This window comes from Scyliorhinus torazame, chromosome 9 (genome assembly GCF_047496885.1).
Source record: "Scyliorhinus torazame isolate Kashiwa2021f chromosome 9, sScyTor2.1, whole genome shotgun sequence".
Lineage (NCBI taxonomy): Eukaryota > Metazoa > Chordata > Chondrichthyes > Carcharhiniformes > Scyliorhinidae > Scyliorhinus > Scyliorhinus torazame.
Window position 1 is genome coordinate 12845844 of NC_092715.1, and position 19465 is coordinate 12865308.

A 19465-nucleotide genomic window follows, 5' to 3' on the forward strand; every position below is an offset into this window, starting at 1 on the left:
CATGCGCACACACACACACACACACTCCCCCCCCCCCCAGCACACCCACACACAGACACACACTCCCACCCCCCCACCCACCCCCCCATCCACACACAGACACACACTCCCACTCCACCCCCACCCACCCACACACAGACACACACTATCACTCCCCCCCCACCCCCCATGCACACACACACACTACCCCCCACACACACCCACACTCCCCCCCCCCCCCCCAGCACAGACACCCCCCCACACACACACAGACACACACTGCCACTCCCCCCCCATCCACCCCCCCCACCCACACACAGGCACACACTCCCACTCCCCCCCATCCACCCCCCCCACGCACACGCAGACACACACTCCCACTCCCCCCCCCCCATCCACCCCCCCACCCACACACAGACACACAGTCCCACTCCCCCACCCACTCCCCCTGCACACCCACGCCCCACGCGCGCGCACACACACACAGACACACATTCTCACACACACACACACACCCACAGACACACACTTCCCCCCCCCCACACACACACACACCCTCTCCACCCCATGCACACCCACACTCCCCCCCCCCCCACACACACACACCCCACGCACACACAGACACACATTCACACACCCACAGACACACACATCCCCACACACACACACACACACGCACCCACAGACACACACTTCCCCCCCCCCACACACACACACTCTCTCCACCCCATGCACACCCACACTCCCCCACCCCACCAGCACACAAACCCAGACACACACTCCCCCCCCCCACGCGCACACACCCACACAGACACACACACCCACAGACAGACACTCCCCCCCCCCCACACACATACCCACACACTCCACCCGACATACACCCACCGACACACACACCCCTCCCACGCACACACACACACACCCACATACTCCCCCCCCCCACACACACCCACACTCCCCCACCCATCTGCACACACACACCCCCACGCGCACACACTCACACACACACCCACAGACACCCCCCCCCCACACACACACCCACACACCTCCCCCCACACACACACAGACACACACTCCCCCACCCCACCCCCAGCGCGCACACCCACAGACACACACTCCCCCCCCCCACACACACACAAAGGCCCACACTCCCCCAGCACACACACCCACAGACACACACTCCCCCCCTACACACACCCACACACCCACAGACACACACTCCTCCCACACATACATACTCACACACTCCCCCCCCTCACACACCCACAGACACCCCCCCCACACACACACTCATCCACACACTCCACCCTCCCCCCCCCCCCCCAATCCCACACTCCCCCACCCCACCCCCAGCACACACACCCACAGGCACACACTCCCCCCTCCCCCACACGCACACACACACCCACACACTCCCCCCCCCCCCCCCCCCACCATGTACACACACACCCACACTCCCCCACCCCCAGCACACACACCCACAGGCACACACTCCCCCCCCCCCCCCCGCCACACGCACCCACACAGACACACACACACCCACACACTCCCCCCCCCCCATGTACCCCCCCCCCACGCACACACACCAACACACACACACTCCCCACACACACACTCCCCCTCCCACACACACACTTCCCCCTCCCACGCACACACACTCAAACACACACTCCACCCCCCCCCCCCACGCGCACACACCCACACCCGCTCGCACACCCACCTACGCACACGCACACAAGTGTGGAGAGGGACTAGATTGTAGGCCACACGATCTCAGCCAGCGGATAGCACTGATGTTGAGATTGTGAGAGAGTTATGGAAATAGCTGTCTGTAATAGCTTACTTGAGGACTATGTTCAAAACTATCATGCTGAATGAGGATTTCGGTGAGTGAATGGTCAGGTTACAGGTCAAGGTCCTTGGTAGCTGTGAGCTCAGTCAGTATTGATTCATGCAAATATGAATGGGGTGAGACTCTCTGTACTTTTGGCAGAGGGTTTGTGGAAAGCTCCACAATATTCGACCCATCTGTGTTAAAAGGGAAGTGTTGGATGTTGCTCACAAGCAGTTGGGAAGCTGAGTTCATCAACTCATCCGTCCAGTGGTTTTACTTCACTCTTCACTTCACCTCTGGCATGGTGGCACAGTGTTTAGCACTGCTGCCTCCCAGCTCCAGGGACCCAGGTTCAATTCCGACCTCAGGTGACTGTGTGGAGTTTCTACGTTCCCCCCGTGTGGGTCTCCTCCCACAGTCCAAAGATGTGCAGGTTAGGTGGATTGGCCTTGCTAAATTGTCCCTTAGTGTCCAAAAGGTTAAGTGGGGGTTACTGGGTTACGGGGCTAGGGTGGAGGTGTGGGCTTAATTCGGGTCCTCTTTCCAAGGGCCGGTGCAGACTCGATGGGCCGAATGGACTCCTTCTGCACTGTAGGGAATCTGTGATTCTATGAAAACTACACCAGGAGAGGCCAAGGGCTCTCTCGTACGACGGCGATGTGGCTAATCTTCAGGTCTGAGCATGGCCAGCAACCCACGTTAATAAAAGTTAAAGTGATTCCCTAGAGGGAATCCTACAGTCTGGGAGTTCTGCTTGAATGCTGCTGCCAGAGGAGCTTCACCGGTGGCCTCAATCTTTAAGCGTACTGGAAGGACAGCCAACTGCAACGACCTCGACATCGGAAGCAAGGAAGTGCCTTTCATTTAATTTTAATTCCTATAACCTTTACCCCTCCCACCATCTGAGTGTGTCTGTTTGCAGCCTGACATTCTCAACACCTTTCTGGTACTTTGGAGATTCTCAGTCTCTAGTGTTAATCCAGAAACTGCTGCCTTTGCTTCCAAGCATAAATACCTTGCACCATCTTCCCAGTAAAACAATCTTGGCCTTCCCTTGATCTCTAACCATCTAACCGAGGCGTACTGTCCAAGAACAGGTCATGTGACCCCCCCCCCCCTAAGTTTACCTTAAATTTGAAGACACAGTACCAAAATACAACAGTCATAATTGTAACAATTCCTCTTTGGGAGGTAGGTGACGAGGGGTAGCAAGGGAAGGAAATGTTCTCTGATTGGCAGGATATGACAAGTGGTATTTCCCAGTGATCTGTAATGGGGCCTCCTATTTATTAATGACTTTGAGAAAGGAATAGACACTTGTACATCCAAGTTTGTTGAATGGTGGGAAACTAGGAACCCCAGAGGAGCAAAGAGCTTTGGGTGTCCAAGTGTAGAAATCATTAAGAGCTAAAGGGTGAGACGATTAAGGAATAAGCAGAGCTGCCTCCCAGTGGCTGGAACATAAAACGGCGCAAATTGTGCCTCAGTTTCTAAAATAATTGGGAAATAAATAAAAACAACAAGTATTAATAAAACTGAAGATGTCGAGACGGCCGTGGCACCGCAAACTGATCTTATTATAATAATCTTTATTATTGTCACAAGTAGCTTACATTAACACTGCAATGACGTTACTGTGAAAAGCCCCTAGTCGCCACATTCCGGGTACACTGAGGGAGAATTCAGAATGTCCAATTCACCCAACAAGCACATCTTCCGGGACTGTGGGAGGAAACCGGAGCACCCGGAGGAAACCCACGCAGACACGGGGAGAACGCGCAGACTCCGCACACAGTGACCCAAGCCGGGAATCGAACCTGGGACCCTGGCGCTGTGAAGCAACTGTGCTAACCACTGTGTTACAGTGTCGCCCGGCCTGGGTCTAAATCACCCCAGTCCCACGCTAACCTGGGTGTTTTGAACTCTGAAGCGGCCGAGCGATTGTTGCATTGGTTGAAGAAGGCGGATCACCAAAGCAACCTTCCCGAGGCAAAGAGGGATGGGCAATAAATGTTGGCCTTGTCTGTGATGGACATGTTCCCAGAATGAATCTTCATCGTTGTGAAATACTTTAGAGGGACAGACCAGGCTAGCAGATAATCGACAAACTTCAAATCACTGAAAATATTTTTACGAAATGAAGTTTAATTTGATCTGGCTCCAGAAATCAGCAGCGAGCATTGTCTAATTACTGCAGCTGATTGGATGGCATGTGGGAGCCCATTAAACCCTCCTGTTGGGTGGGACCAACCCCTCCAACCATCACCTCGCAGCCTGTGAGGCTGTGGACCAGTCTGCAAGGGAGGAGTAACCGTTAAGGACTGGTACAAAGCGTGCAGTGAATAGGCACGGCAGCTTAGTAACAATCCTGCAGAGCGGCTTCCTCGCAGAAAGGCCTGCCCAGATGGCCAGTTCGATAAGCATTTACTTTGAACGGTATCTTATGGTTGTGTTGGCAGAGCTGGCTATAATTCAGTTATTGGACCTGCATAGAGCGGGCCCCCAGTAAAAATAAAGCAAAGTCATTTGACTGTTGCTGCGTGCTGCTTTATAACAAGCTCATTGGTCCTTGTGGTGTTAGTTACTTGATTAATACAACCCCATCAGATGTGAGGCCCACAGCAAAGACAGTAGCAATATTTCTCCCAATTCGGCTGACTCCAGCCCCAGTCTGAGCTTTTGTGGACTGTCAGTTTTCCCTGCCAGGCATCTTGCCAATGCATTTCCCACTTTGAGCTGCTCTCTCCTGGCATCAGAGTAGGGGACGCGATTCTCCCAAAGGGAGACAAAGTCCCGAAGGCGGAGTGAAAACCAGAGTGTTAACCGGGGGGCTAGGAGCGGGGTCGCGTATTTTACGCGCGCTGGGCCTTGGCGCCGCGTAAATGACGCGGCCGGCATCGCGTAAATGAAGTCACCCGCACATGCGCGGTTGCCATCCTCCGCAAGGTCGCCCCGCAAGAAGATGGCGGATGAATCTTGCGGGGCGGCGGAGGAAAGGAGGTCCTCCTTTAGAGAGGTCGGCCCGCCGATTGGTGGGACCAGATCGCAGACCAGACCCCATCGGAGGCCACCCCATGTGAAGGAACCCCCCCCCCCCACAGGCCGCCCCCCCAGCATTCCCGCACAGTTCCCGCCGGCAGCGACCAGGTGTGGATGGCGCCGGCGGGAACCTGTTGTTCGAACCAGCCGCTTCGCCCATCCGGGCCAGAGAATAGTGGGGGTACCGGAGAATCGCCGTTGTGAGTGTCTCGGGCGATTCTCCGGCTGGCGCAGGGCAGAACTCGACGGGGCCGTTCTCGCCGGTTGGGAGAATGGCGAGGCGGCGTCGGACCGGCGTCACGCGATATAATGGTGCGGCCGGCGATTCCCCCAACTGGCACGGCCTCGGTGAATCGCGCCCACTGTCTCTTACTCTCTGGGGCTCTGCTCCCCGGCACAGGGCCTGTCACTGCTGAGAGCAGCAAGGTGGAGGATTACTGAGATTACGAAGCGGTGGCAGCGTCACAATGAAACTTCCAGTTTCGCCAAAGGCTGCCCTCTATGGAGCGGCCTGGAGCTCCAAATTCCTGGGGCAGCCGCTTCTTCCTGAAGTGGAGAGCCACAGGCAGTGGCAGATCTTTGTTCACCAACCATTCCTCATCGAGAGCCTGTGCACTGAGGATCACCGGGTTACCCCATCGTTCATGGAAGCCTGGGGAGGTCTGATCCCATTCTCGCCTTCCTCACACATGCACTGAGCCGACGGGAGACAATCTCCACCCTCCTGCCACCCCACCTTCCTTCCCCTCTCTTTGTCCAGGATGCGGAGGTCAGTTATAGTAACTTGACCAACTAGTGACCAGCTGAGAACAAGCTGCCACCTTGTTTCTTTACCCGCCAGCAGCCAGCCAGACAACACGGACCCCACAGTTTGACGTACTCAGCACTTGTGGTCACACACATACCCAATTAGCCTTATTTACAGTCCTTCAAGATCACTCGGAACATGCTCCTTAGTTTATCCCCTGGGCTAGCTGCCTAATGGTTAATTTGTTTTGCTAAATCTAAACAGTGTATGACACACAGCTGACTACTGGCACAGTGACATTGTACAAATGAGTCAACGGATCTTCCTAACTAAGGAAAATTTAAATATTCTTTTGTCAGATGTGCCTGACATCATCCTTGCTGTAAAAAACACCCACATCCTCCGAATGAATAAAAGAATCTTAGATGTAAGTAGCACCTTCCACAGCAACATCATCAAATAAGGTTTGACATTGGGCAGTGTATGGACAGGTCACCAAAGCAGTTTGGCAAAAATAGAAGTTTTAAACATTGTCTTAAAGGAGGAGAGAGATAGAGAGGCTGAAAAGTGGATGGAGGGATTTGAGAGTTTGAGGCCTTCCCCTCTGAATGCACAGTCACCGGTGTTAAGTTAATGGACGTGAGGATTGCACAAGATGTTTTGTCTTGCTTATTTTTATTTTTATATCATCAATTCCAGGGCCTACATTGCAGGGGACCAGAAGGTTTGTACGGAATGGAACATTCAATCAGGAGTTGGTGCTTAGACCATAGACTGGTTACAGAACGGAAGGAGGCCCTTCAGCACATCATGCTCATGCCAGCTTTCTGCAAGACCAACTCAGCCCGCCCACTCCCCTGCCCTATCCCCATGGCCCTGTATACGACTGAATCTGCCTCCAATCCACCGCACTCAGATGGTTCCAGATCCTGACCACTTGCTGCATGAAAAAGCTTTTTCTAGGGCAGCATGATGGCGCAGTGGTTAGCACAGTTGCTTCACGACGCCGAGGCCCCAGGTTCGGTCCCGGCTCTCGGTCACTGTCTGTGCGGAGTCTGCACGTTCTCCCCGTGTGTGCGTGGGTTTCCTCCCGGTGCTCCGGTTTCCCCACAAGTCCAAAGATGTGCGGGTTAGGTGGATTGGACATGATAAATTGCCCTTAGTGTCTGATAAATGTTAAGTGGGGGTTACTGGGTTACGGAGATAGGGTAGATACATGGGCTTCAGTTGGGTGCTCTTTGTAAGGGCCGGTGCAGACTCGATGAGCCGAATAGCCCCCTTCTGCACTGTAAATTCTATAAATTGCCCCATAATTGGAAAAAATGAATTGGGTACTCTAAAATTTATTTAAAAAAAGAAAAAGCTTTTTCTCGCATCTTTCTGGGTTATTTTGCTAATCACTTTAAATCTGTGCCCTCAACCCATCAGCCAATGGGAACAGTATCTCCCTGTCGACTCTGTCCCTCCTGATTTTGAACACCTCGATCGAATCACCTCGACCTTTTCTTCATTAAGGAGGACTGTCCCAGTTCTCCATTTGATCCGCTTAGTTCTTCATTCATGGAACCATTCTCGCAAATCTTTACTGCACCCCTCGAAAGCCTTCGTACCCTTCCTAAAGTACGGTGCCCTTGGTGGGACGCAATACTCCAGTTAAAGTCAAACCTGCGTTTTACACAGATTTATCATAACTTCTTTGCTCGGATACTATATTCCTCCAGTTATAAAACCCCATGATTTCTTATGCCTTTTGAACCACTTTCTCAACCTGCTCTGCTGCTTCCAATGAGTTGTGCACACATACACCCAGATCCCTGTGCTCCTGATCCCCTCCCCCCTTTAGAATTGTACCTTTTATTTTATATTCCCTTTCTTCATTGTTCCTACTGTAATGAACCACTTCATATTCCTTTTTGAAGCCCATATCCACGACAACCTCACCAACCTCCTCGACTACCTCGTCAAAAATATTAGCTAACAAATGTATGCCAACATCTCCGAATAAATCTGGATTTGCCAAGTGTTGTATTTATTAAAGCCTCCGTGATTGAGAAGGAACAGGATGTGGAGATTTACAATGAATGACAATGTTGGACCTGTCTGTTTCATTTTATGCTTTTGGAGAGATGAATAATAATAATCTTTATTAGTGTCACAAGTAGGCTTACATTAACACTGCAGTGAAGTTACTGTGAAAATCCCCTAGCTGCCACACTCTGGCGCCTGTTCAGGTACATACAATTATCCAGGATTTACTGCACATATAGGCCATTCGGCCAACTGGTCCATGTTGTTTTTTGTATGCTTCACAGAAATCTCCTCCCACCTGCTTACCTTTCCCTATCCGTAGTCTCTTTTCCTTTCTCCCTCATACATTCATCCAGTTTCCCCTTAATGCAAATGTGAGGTAATTCCAGACAAATGTGAGGTAATGCATTTTGGAAGGTCTAATGCAGGTAGGGAATATACAATGACTGGTAGAACCCTCAAGAGTATTGACAGTCAGAGAGATCTAGGAGTACAGGTCCACAGGTCACTGAAAGGGGCAACACAGGTGGAGAAGGTAGTCAAGAAGGCATACGGCATGCTTGCCTTCATTGGCCGGGGCATTGAGTATAAGAATTGGCAAGTCATGTTGCAGCTGTATAGAACCTTAGTTAGGCCACACTTGGAGTACAGTGTTCAATTCTGGTCGCCACACTACCAGGAGAATGTGGAGGCTTTAGAGAGGGTGCAGAAGAGATTTACCAGGATATTGCCTGGTATGGAGGGCATTAGCTATGAGGAGCGGTTGAATAAACTCGGTTTGTTCTCACTGGAACGACAGAGGTTGAGGGGCGACCTGATAGAGGTCTACAAAATTATGAGGGGCATAGACAGAGTGGATAGCCAGAGGCTTTTCCCCAGGGTAGAGGGGTCAATTACTAGGGGGCATAGGTTTAAGGTGCTAGGGGTAAGGTTTAGAGGAGATGTACGAGGCACGTTTTTTACACAGAGGGTAGTGGGTGCCTGGAACTCGCTGCCGGAGGAGGTGGTGGAAGTAGGGACGATAGTGACATTTAAAGGGAACATTGACAAATACATGACTAGGATGGGAATCGAGGGATACGGACCCTGGAAGTGTAGAAGATTTTAGTTTAGACGGGCAGCATGGTCAGCACGGGATTGGAGGGCCGAATGGCCTGTTCCTGTGCTGTACATTTCTTTGTTCTATGCAACAGTGCTATTTGCCTCACTTATTCCCTGTGGGAGAGTGTTCCACATTTTCCCCAATCCCTGTGGGAGCGAGTTCCACATTCTCCCCATTCCCTGTGGGAGCGAGTTCCACATTCTCCCAACTCCCTGTGGGAGCGAGTTCCACATTCTCCCCACTCCCTGTGGGAGCGAGTCCCACATTCTCCCCCACTCCCTGTAGGAGCGAGTGCCACATTCTCCCCCACTCCCTGTAGGAGCGAGTGCCACATTCTCCCCCACTCCCTGTGGGAGCGAGTCCCACATTCTCCCCACTCCCTGTGGGACGGAGTTCCACATTCTCCCCACTCCCTGTGGGAGCGAGTTCCACATTCTCCCAACTCCCTGTGGGAGCGAGTTCCACATTCTCCCCCACTCCCTGTGAGAGCGAGTCCCACATTCTCCCCACTCCCGGTGGGAGCGAGTTCCACATTTTCCCCACTCCCTGTGGGAGCGAGTTCCACATTCTCACCACTCCCTGTGAGAGCGAGTTCCACATTCTCCCCACTCCCTGTGGGAGAGAGTTCCACATTCTCCCCACTCCCTGTGGGAGCGAGTTCCACATTCTCCCCACTCCCTGTGGGAGTGAGTCCCACATTCTCCCCACTCCCTGTGGGAGAGAGTTCCACATTCTCCCCACTCCCTGTGGGAGCGAGTTCCACATTCTCCCAACTCCCTGTGGGAGCGAGTTCCACATTCTCCCCACTCCCTGTGGGAGAGAGTTCCACATTCTCCCCACTCCCTGTGGGAGAGAGTTCCACATTCTCCCCACTCCCTATGGGAGCGAGTTCCACATTCTCCCCACTCCCTGTGGGAGCGAGTCCCACATTCTCCCCACTCCCTGTGAGAGCGAGTTCCACATTCTCCCCACTCCCTGTGGGAGAGAGTTCCACATTCTCCCCACTCCCTGTGGGAGCGAGTTCCACATTCTCCCCACTCCCTGTGGGAGCGAGTTCCACATTCTCCCCACTCCCTGTGGGAGAGAGTTCCACATTCTCCCCACTCCCTGTGGGAGCGAGTTCCACATTCTCCCCACTCCCTGTGGGAGAGAGTTCCACATTCTCCCCACTCCCTGTGGGAGAGAGTTCCACATTCTCCCCACTCCCTGTGGGAGCGAGTTCCACATTCTCCCCACTCCCTGTGGGAGCGAGTTCCACATTCTCACCACTCCCTGTGGGAGCGAGTCCCACATTCTCACCACTCTGAGTAAAGATGTTGCTGCTGAATTTTCCGATTGAATGCATTAATTTGATCCCGTTTTTCTATCCAGCACGAGCGATCAGCGTCATTTCAGGATGCTATGATCCAAATGTCTGCCTGTTCCAGGTTCTAGGTGTGGCTTGGTCTTGCTCTGGGCAGCATCAGGCAACTCGCTCACTCAGCAAAAGTATTTTTAACAGTTGGCTTGTTTGGACCCGGAGAGGAGCTCCCCCAATATCTTGGGCAGTTTGCCCATAGTTAACCCAGGCTGATTCTGTATAAATGTCTCTCTTCTTCCTGAGCTGAACTTGGCAGATCAGTGATAAAGGCAGGATTCTTCTGTTTGTCACAGGTACTGGGAGGCGATTGGTCGGTGGGATGAAGCTATTCAGCTGACACCGGACTGTGCCGCACTCTACGAGATGAAAGCACAGGTATTAACATCAGACTCCCCGCTTTAACCCGCTCAGTTCTCACTTCTGTTCAGCTTTAATACCTGTTTAATGTGATAATGAATGCATAACGTAATCTCCACAGGCAAGAAAATGCCAAAAGCCAACTACCCTGCCTCATTTTGGTTAATCGCTTACCTGTCCGTTCTCCGACCTCAGCGACGCTGGCTGTTTCGTGTCCGCTGTGCCTCCAAGGGTAGCACTCCCACCTCAGAACCAGAACCTCGTGTGTTTGGGTCGCAGCCGGAGACCTGAGCATTTCGGAGGCTGGCACTCCAGTGCAGGACCAGGGGAATGGTGCTTTGCGAACCATCTTTTGCAAGGGACAATAAACGTGTCCCCTCTGAGACAGATATAAGGGATGCCATGGCACTATTTGATGAAGAGACAGGCAGTTTTCCCTGATGTCCTCAACTGAGAATACTGCAATAGATGATCTATTAATTTATGAATTCGTTGTACACAAAAATGTTGTGTACAATGACAACTCCACTGTTGAAGCTTTATAGAGCTCTGAAGGTGCTGAAATGTTTTCCAGGCCCTTGCCCCATCCTGCTGCCGGGCTGCCTGAGACTAAACCAGTCTGTTTGTAACCTTGGCGTCACGTTTGATCCTGAACGAGCTTCTGATTTTAATAAAATCAAATTACTGCGGATGCTGGAATCTGAAACGAAAGAGAAAATGCTGGAAAATCTCAGCAGGTCTGGCAGCATCTGGAGGGAGAGAAAAGAGCTAACGTTTCGAGTCCGATGACTCTTTGTCAAAGCTAACAGACAGAGAATGTGGGGAATATTTATACTGTGGAGTGAGAATGAAAGATGAGTCATAGCCACAGAAACCCAGGGAAACCGGCTGCTAATGGCCACAGAAACCAAGGGGACAGAGTGTTAATGACAGTCCCCAGATAGGACAAAAGATGGGAAAGGCCAAACATCAGAGAAACTAACATCAGAGGGTGAACTGTAGATGTGAGGAGAGGGCAAGGGGGAAGCAAAGAGGAGATTGATGGAAAGGTGGATAAGATTGGGGGGGAATTAAATATATATTAAGAAATAAAGAAATGGTAAAAGACACATAAAATGAAATGAAAACAAATGGGTTGAGGTGGGGTAGAGCGAATCATCTAAAGTTGCTGAATTCAATGTTGAGACCGGAAGGCTGTATGTAGCGTGCCTGACCGGAAGATGAGATGTTGTTCCTCCAGTTTGCGTTGAGCTTCACTGGAACATTGCAGCAGGCCAAGGACAGACATGTGGGCATGGGAGCAGGGTCTTTTGTTAAAATGGCAAGCAACGGGAAGGTCAGGGTCCTGAATGCGCACAGACCGAAGATGCTCAGCAGAGCGATCACCCAGTCTGCGTTTGGTCTCTCCGATATAGAGGACAGTACGAAGTCTTACAACACCAGGTTAAAGTCCAACAGGTTTGTTTCAATGTCACTAGCTTTCGGAGCGCTGCTCCTTCCTCGGGTGAATGAAGAGGTATGTTCCAGAAACATATCTTATCATAGCATTTACAGTGCATATATATAGACAAATTCAAAGATGCCAGACAATGCTTGGAATGCGAGCATTAGCAGGTGATTAAATCTTTACAGATCCAGAGATGGGGTAACCCCAGGTTAAAGAGGTGTGAATTGTGTCAAGCCTGCATTGTCTGGCATCTTTGAATTTGTCTATATGTATGTTTCTGGAACATACCTCTTCATTCACCTGAGGAAGGAGCAGTGCTCCGAAAGCCAGTGTTTGAAACAAACCTGTTGGACTTCAACCTGGTGTTGTAAGATTTCGTACTGTGCTCACCCCAGTCCAACGCCGGCATCTCCACATCACGATATAGAGGAGACCACATTGGGAGCAATGAATGCAGTAGACCAAATTGGAAGAAATGCAAGTGAAACACTGCTTAAGAACTTCTGATCTTATTTGTGTTGTCACCGAGACCACCGATTTCCCCTTCCAAAACCCAACCCCGTCTCAGCTCACCTGCTTCTGAAACTAATGGGACTGTTTTTCGGAAATTCTTTTGGACCTGCTTTCCTTGGAGAAAGGAAGGCTGAAAGGAGACATGATAGAGCTATACAAGCTCCTGAAGGGTACCGACAGGGTGAACAGTGAGAAACATCAACAACTAGAGGGCATAGAGCCAATATGACCGGCAAAAGGAGCAAACGGGATGTGAGGAGATGGGGCGGGATTCTCCACTCCCGCGCCGAAGTGCCCACTCCGTCGTGAACGCCGTCGAGGTTCACGACGGCACGAAACGGCCCCCATCCCGACCGATTCAGGCCCCGACAATGGGCTAGGATCGGGGCCGCGTCATCTACACGCGCCAGGCCTTGTCGCCGCGTAAAGGCGGCGCCGCATAGATGACGCGGCCGGTGCAGCATAACTGACGTCACCCGCGCATGCGCGGTTGCCGTCCTCTCTGAGTCCGCCCCACAAGAAGATGGCGGACGGATCTTGAGGGGCCGCGGAAGGAAGGAGGTCCTCCTTCAGAGAGGACGGCCCGACGATCGGTGGGCACTGACCACGGGCCATGCTACATTTGAGGTAGCCCCTGGTGCAGGATCCCCCCCGCAGGCCGCCGCCCCCCCCCCCCCCCCCCCCCTCCCCAGCATTCCTGCGCTGTTCCCGACGGCAGCGACCAGGTGTGGACGGCGTCGGGGGGAACCCGCCGTTTTGGCCTGGCCGCTCGGCCCATCCGGGCCTGAGAATAGCGGGGGTGCCGGAGAATCGCCATTTTGGGTGTCTCCAGCGATTCTCCTGCCCGCGGAACTCGATGGGACCGTTCCCGCCGCTTGGGAGAATCGTGGGAGGGCGTCGGACCTGGGAAATTTTGGCGGCCCAGGCGATTCTCCCAACCGGCGCGGGAGTGGAGAATCTCGCCCGATGTTTTTTCACCGAGAGGGCGGCTGGACACTGGAACAAACTTCCTGAGGGGATGATGGAGGCAGGTCTGGTTGGGGTATTCAAAGTTTGCTCTCTGAATAGAAAGAACGTGCGAGGTTACAGAGATAACCCATGGCAGCACAGTGGTTAGCACAGTTGCTTACCAGCTCCAGGGTCCCAGGTTCGATTCCCGGCTTGGGTCACTGTCTGTGCGGAGTCTGCACATTCTCCCCGTGTCTGCGTGGGTTTCCTCCGGGTGCTCCGGTTTCCTCACACAGTCCAAAGATGTGCAGTTGAGGTGGATTGGCCATGATAAATTGCCCTTCGTGTCCAAAAAGCTTAGTTGGGGTTACGTGGATAGGGTGGGAGTGGGGATAGGGTGGGGGTGTAGGTTTGTGTAGGGTGCTCTTTCCAAGGGCCAGTGCAGACTCGATGGGCCGAATGGCCTCCTTCTAAACTGTAAATTTTATGATTCCATGATAACAAAGGGGAGCGAGACTGGGAAGAACGCTCCTTCAGAGAGCCAGTCTAGACCCGATGGGGCGAATGGCCTCCTTCTGCATGGTAAAGATTCTGTGATTCTATGAAACCTTAATTCTTGCCCCATTACTTCTGCCCTCTGCAAACGTGGCATCAGCCAAAACTCTGCTGCCTCTGTCTAAACTCACAAAACGTCCTCTTGCCCTTTCGCCTCTGTGTTTGCAGCCCCCATATTGGCTCCCGGTCCCCGAGCATCTTGATTTTAAAATTCTCATCTGTGTTTTCAAATCACTCCTTGGTCACACCCCTCCCTATCTCTGTCACCTCCTCCACCCCACACCGCTCCCTATCTCTGTCACCTCCTCCAGCCCCCACACCCCTCCCTATTGGGGAATGAGCCTGGCCAGGTGGTAGAAGTTAGGGTAGGGGAGCATTTCGGGAACAGTGACCACAATTCAGTAAGTTTTAAAGTGCTGGTGGACAAGGATAAGAGTGGTCCTAGGGTGAATGTGCTAAATTGGGGGAAGGCTAATTTTAACAATATTAGGCGGGAACTGAAGAACCTATATTGGGGGCGGATGTTTGAGGATAAAGCAACATCTGACAAGTGGGAGGCTTTGAAATGTCAGTTGAAAGGAATTCAGGACCGGCATGTTCCTGTGAGGAAGAAGGATAAATAATGCAAATTTCAGGAACCTTGGATAACGAGAGATATTGTAGGCCTCGTCAAAAAGAAAAAGGAGGTATTTGTCGGGGCTAGAAGGCTGGGAACAGACGAAGCCGGTGTGGAATATAAGGAAAGTAGGAAGGAACTTAAGCAAGGAGTCAGGAGGGCTAAAAGGGGCCACGAAAAGTCATTGGCAAATAGGGTTCAGGAAAATCCCAAGGCTTTTTACACGTACATAAAAAGCAAGAAGGTAGCCAGGGAAAGGGTTGGCCCACTGAAGGACAGGGGAGGGAATCTGTGTGTGGAGCCAGAGGAAATGGGCGAGGTACTAAATGAATACTTTGCATCAGTATTCACCAAAGAGAAGGAATTGGTGGATGTTGAGTCTGGAGAAGGGTGTGTAGATAGCCTGGGACACATTGAGATCCAAAAAGACGAGATGTTGGGCGTCTTGAAAAATATTACGGTAGATAAGTCCCCAGGGCCTGATGGGATCTACCCCAGAATACTGAAGGAGGCTAGAGAGGAAATTGTTGAGGCCTTGACAGAAAGCTTTGGATCCTCACTGTCTTCAGGTGATGTCCTGGAGGACTGAAGAATAGCCAATGTTGTTCCTTTGTTTAAGAAGGGTAGCAGGATAATCCATGGAACTACAGGCCGGTGAGATTTACGTCAGTGGTAGGGAAATTACTGGAGAGAATTCTTCGAGACAGATCTACTCTCATTTGGAAGCAAATGGACGTTTTAGCGAGAGGCAGCATGGTTTTGTGAAGGGGAGGTCGTGTCTGACTAACTTGATAAGAGTTTTTCGATGAGGTCACAAAGATGATTGATACAGGTAGGTCAGTGGATGTTGTCTGTATGGACTTCAGTAAGGCCTTTGACAAGGTCCCTCATGGCAGACTGGTACAAAAGGTGAAGTCACACGGGATCAGGGGTGAGCTGGCAAGATGGATACAGAACTGGCTAGGTCATAGAAGGCAGAGAGTAGCAATGGAAGGATGCTTTTCTGATTGGAGGGCTGTGACTACTGGTGTTCCGCTTGGATCAGTGCTGGGACTTTGCTGTTTGTAGTATATATAAATGATTTGGAGGAAAATGTAACTGGTCTGATTAGTAAGTTTGCGGGCTACACAAAGGTTGGTGGAATTGCGGATAGTGATGAGGACTGTCAGAGGATACAGCAGGATTTAGATCGTTTGGAAACTTGGGCGGAGAGATGGCAGATGGAGTTTAATCCGGACAAATGTGAGGTAATGCATTTTGGAAGCTCAAATACAGGTAGGGAATATGCAGTGAATGGTAGAACCCTCAAGAGTATTGACAGTCAGAGAGACCTAGGTGTACAGGTCCACAAGTCACTGGAAGGGGCAACACAGGTGGAGAAGGTAGTCAAGATGCTTGCCTTCATTGGCTGGGGCATTGAGTATAGAAATTGGCAAGTCATGTTGCAGCTGTATAGAACCTTACGCCACACTGGAAGTATAGTGTTCAATTCTGTTCACCACAATACCAGAAGGATGTGGAGGCTTTAGAGAGGGTGCAGAAGAGATTTACCAGGATGTTGCGTGGTATGGAGGGCAATGAGGATTGCTATGAGGATAGGTTGAATAAACTCGGTTTGTTCTCACGAGAACGATGGAGGTTGAGGAGCGACCTGATAGAGGTCTACAAAATTATGAGGGGCATAGACAGGGTGGATAGTGAGAGACTTTTTCCCAGGGTAGAGGAGTCAATTACTAGGGCATAGGTTTAAGGTGTGAGGGGCAAGGTTTAGAGGAGATGTAGAATCATTGAATTTACAGTGCAGAAGGAGGCCATTCAGCCCATCGAGTCTGCACCGGCTCTTGGAAAGAGCACCCTACCCAAGGTCAACACCTCAACCCTATCCCCATAACCCAGTAACCCCACCCAACACGAAGGGCAATTTTGGACACTAAGGGCAATTTATCACGGCCAATCCACCTAAGCTGCACATCTTTGGACTGTGGGAGGAAACCAGAGCACCCGGAGGAAACCCACGCACACACGAGGAGGATGTGCAGATTCCGCACAGACAGTGACCCAAGCCGGAATTGAACCTGGGACCTTGGAGCTGTGAAGCAATTGTGCTATCCACAATGCTACCATGCTGCCCAGGCAAGTTTTTGAACGAGGCAAGTGTTTTACGCAGAGGGTAGTGGGTGCCTGGAACTCGCTGCCGGAGGAGGTGGTGGAAGCAGGGACGATAGTGACATTTAAGGGGCATGTTGTCAACTACATGAATAGGATGGGAATAGAGGGATACGGACCCCGGAAGTGGAAAAGATTTTAGTTCAGACGGGCAGCATGGTCGGCACAGGCTTGGAGGGCCGAAGGGCCTGTTCCTGTGCTGTACATTTCTTTGTTCTTTGTTCTATCTCTGTCACCTCCAGTCCCACACCCCTCCCTATCTCTGTCACCTCCAGTCCCACACCCCTCCCTATCTCTGTAACCTCCTCCAGCCCCACACCCCTCCCTATCTCTGTAACCTCCTCCAGCCCCACACCCCTCCCTATCTCTGTCACCTCCAGTCCCACACCCCTTCCTATCTCGGTAATCTCTTCCAGCCCCCAAACCCCTCCCTATCTCTGTTACCTCCAGTCCCACTACCCCTCCCTCTGTCAGTAATCTCCTCCAGCCACCACAGCCCTCCCTATCTCTGTAACCTCCTCCAGCCCCCACAACCCTCCCTATCTCTGTAACCTCCTCCAGCCCCACACCCCTCCCTATCTCAGTAATCTCCTCCAGCCCCCAAAGCCCTCCCTATCTCTGTAACCTCCTCCAGCCCCCACACCCCTCCCTATCTCGGTAATCTCCTCCAGCCCCACAACCCTCCCTATCTCTGCAACCTCCTCCAGCCCCACACCCCTCCCTATCTCGGTAATCTCCTCCAGCCCCCACGGCCCTCCCTATCTCTGCAACCTCCTCCAGCCCCACACCCCTCCCTATCTCAGTAATCTCCTCCAGCCCCCACAGCCCTCCCTATCCCTGTAACCTCCTTCAGCCCCACACGCTCCCTATCTCTGTAACCTCCTCCAGCCCCACACCCCTCCCTATCCCTGTAACCTCCTACAGCGCCCACACCCCTCCCTATCTCTGTAACCTCCTCCAGCCCCACACCCCTCCCTATCTCAGTAATCTCCTCCAGCCCCCACAGCCCTCCCTATCCCTGTAACCTCCTTCAGCCCCACACGCTCCCTATCTCTGTAACCTCCTCCAGCCCCACACCCCTCCCTATCTCAGTAATCTCCTCCAGCCCCCACAGCCCTCCCTATCTCAGTAACCTCCTCCAGCCCCACACCCCTCCCTATGTCAGTAATCTCCTCCAGCCCCCACAGCCCTCCCTATCTCTATAATCTCCTCCAGCTCCACACCCCCTCCCTATCTCTGAAATCTCCTCCAACTCCACACCCCTCCCAATCTCTGTAACCTCCTACAGCCCCACACCCCTCCCGATCTCTATCTCCTCCAACTCCACATCCCTCCCTATATCTGTAATCTCCTCCAACTCCACACCCCTCCCTATCTCTGTAACCTCCTCCAGCCCCACACCCCTCCCTATCTCTGTCACCTCCTCCAGCCCCACTCCCCTCCCTATCTCTGTCACCTCCTCCATCCCGCACCCCTCCCTATATCTGTAATCTCCTCCAACTCCACACCCCTCCCTGTCTCTGTAACCTCCTGCAGCCCCACACTCCTCCCTATCTCTGTCACCTCCTCCAGCCCCACTCCCGTCCCTATCTCTGTCACCTCCTCCATCCCGCACCCCTCCCTATCCCTGTAACCTCCTCCAGCCCCCCACACCCCTACTTATCTCTGCAATCTCCTCCACCCTACCCTCCCCATCTCTGTAACCTCCGCCAGCACACACAGCCCTCCCTATCTCAGTAATCTCCATCCCATACCCCTCCAACTCTCAATAACCTCCACAAGCCCCACACCCCTCCCTATCTCTGTAATCTCCTCCAACTCCACCCATCCCTATCTCAGTCCCCTCGTCCAGCCCCACAACCCTCCCTGTCCCTGTAACCTCCTCCAGCCCCACAACCCTCCCTATCTCTGTGATCCCCTCCAGCCCCACACCCCTCCCTATCTCTGTCACCTCCTCCAGCCCCCACACTCCTCCCTATCTCTGTAACCTCCTCCAGCCCCGCACTTCTCCCTATACTGTAACCTCCTCCAGACTCACACCCCTCACTATCTCTGTAACCTCCTCCAGCCCCGCACTTCTCCCTATCTCTGTAAACTCCTCCAGCCCCCACACCCCTCCCTATCTCTGTCACCTCCTCCAGCCCCATACCCCTCCCTATCTCTGTAACCTCCTCAGCCCCACACCCCTCCCTATCTCTGTAACCTCCTCAGCCCCACACCCCTCCCTATCTCTGTAACCTCCTCCATCCCCAGACCCCTCCCTATCTCTGTAACCTCCTCCAGCCCCACGCCCCTCCCTATCTCTGTAACCTCCTCAGCCCCACACCCCTCCCTATCTCTGTAACCTCCTCCATCCCCAGACCCCTCCCTTTCTCTGTAACCTCCTCCAGCCCCACGCCCCTCCCTATCTCTGTAACCTCCTCCAGCCCCACACCCCTCCCTATCTCTGTAACCTCCTCCAACCCACACCCCTCCCTATCTCTGTACCTCCCGCGCATGCGCCGCCCGGAGATGTCATTTCCGCGCCAGCTGGCGGGGCGGAAATTCGTCCGGCGCCGACCTAGCCCCTCAAGGTTGGGGCTCGGCCCCCAAAGATGCGGAGCATTCCGCACCTTTGGGGCGTCGCGATGCCCGTCTGATTTGCGCCGTTTTGGGCGCCAGTCGGCGGACATCGCGCCGTTTCCAGAGAATTTCGCCCCTGGTATCCCCTCCCGAAACCTCTCCACAGCCTTACCCTCATCGTCCTCCGTTAAGACACTCGTCACAGATGCCT

General features: G+C 52.8%; 1 protein-coding gene across 2 annotated transcripts in view; it reads left to right on the forward strand.

Annotated features, from left to right (window-relative positions):
- Positions 1–19465, forward strand: part of ttc33 (tetratricopeptide repeat domain 33) — a 139326-nt gene that overhangs the window by 89328 nt on the left and 30533 nt on the right. For both annotated transcript variants that reach the window (XM_072515607.1, XM_072515606.1), the window contains one exon: positions 10384–10465. In XM_072515607.1, the coding sequence (XP_072371708.1) occupies positions 10384–10465 (82 nt within the window). The remainder of the gene's footprint in view (positions 1–10383; positions 10466–19465) is intronic.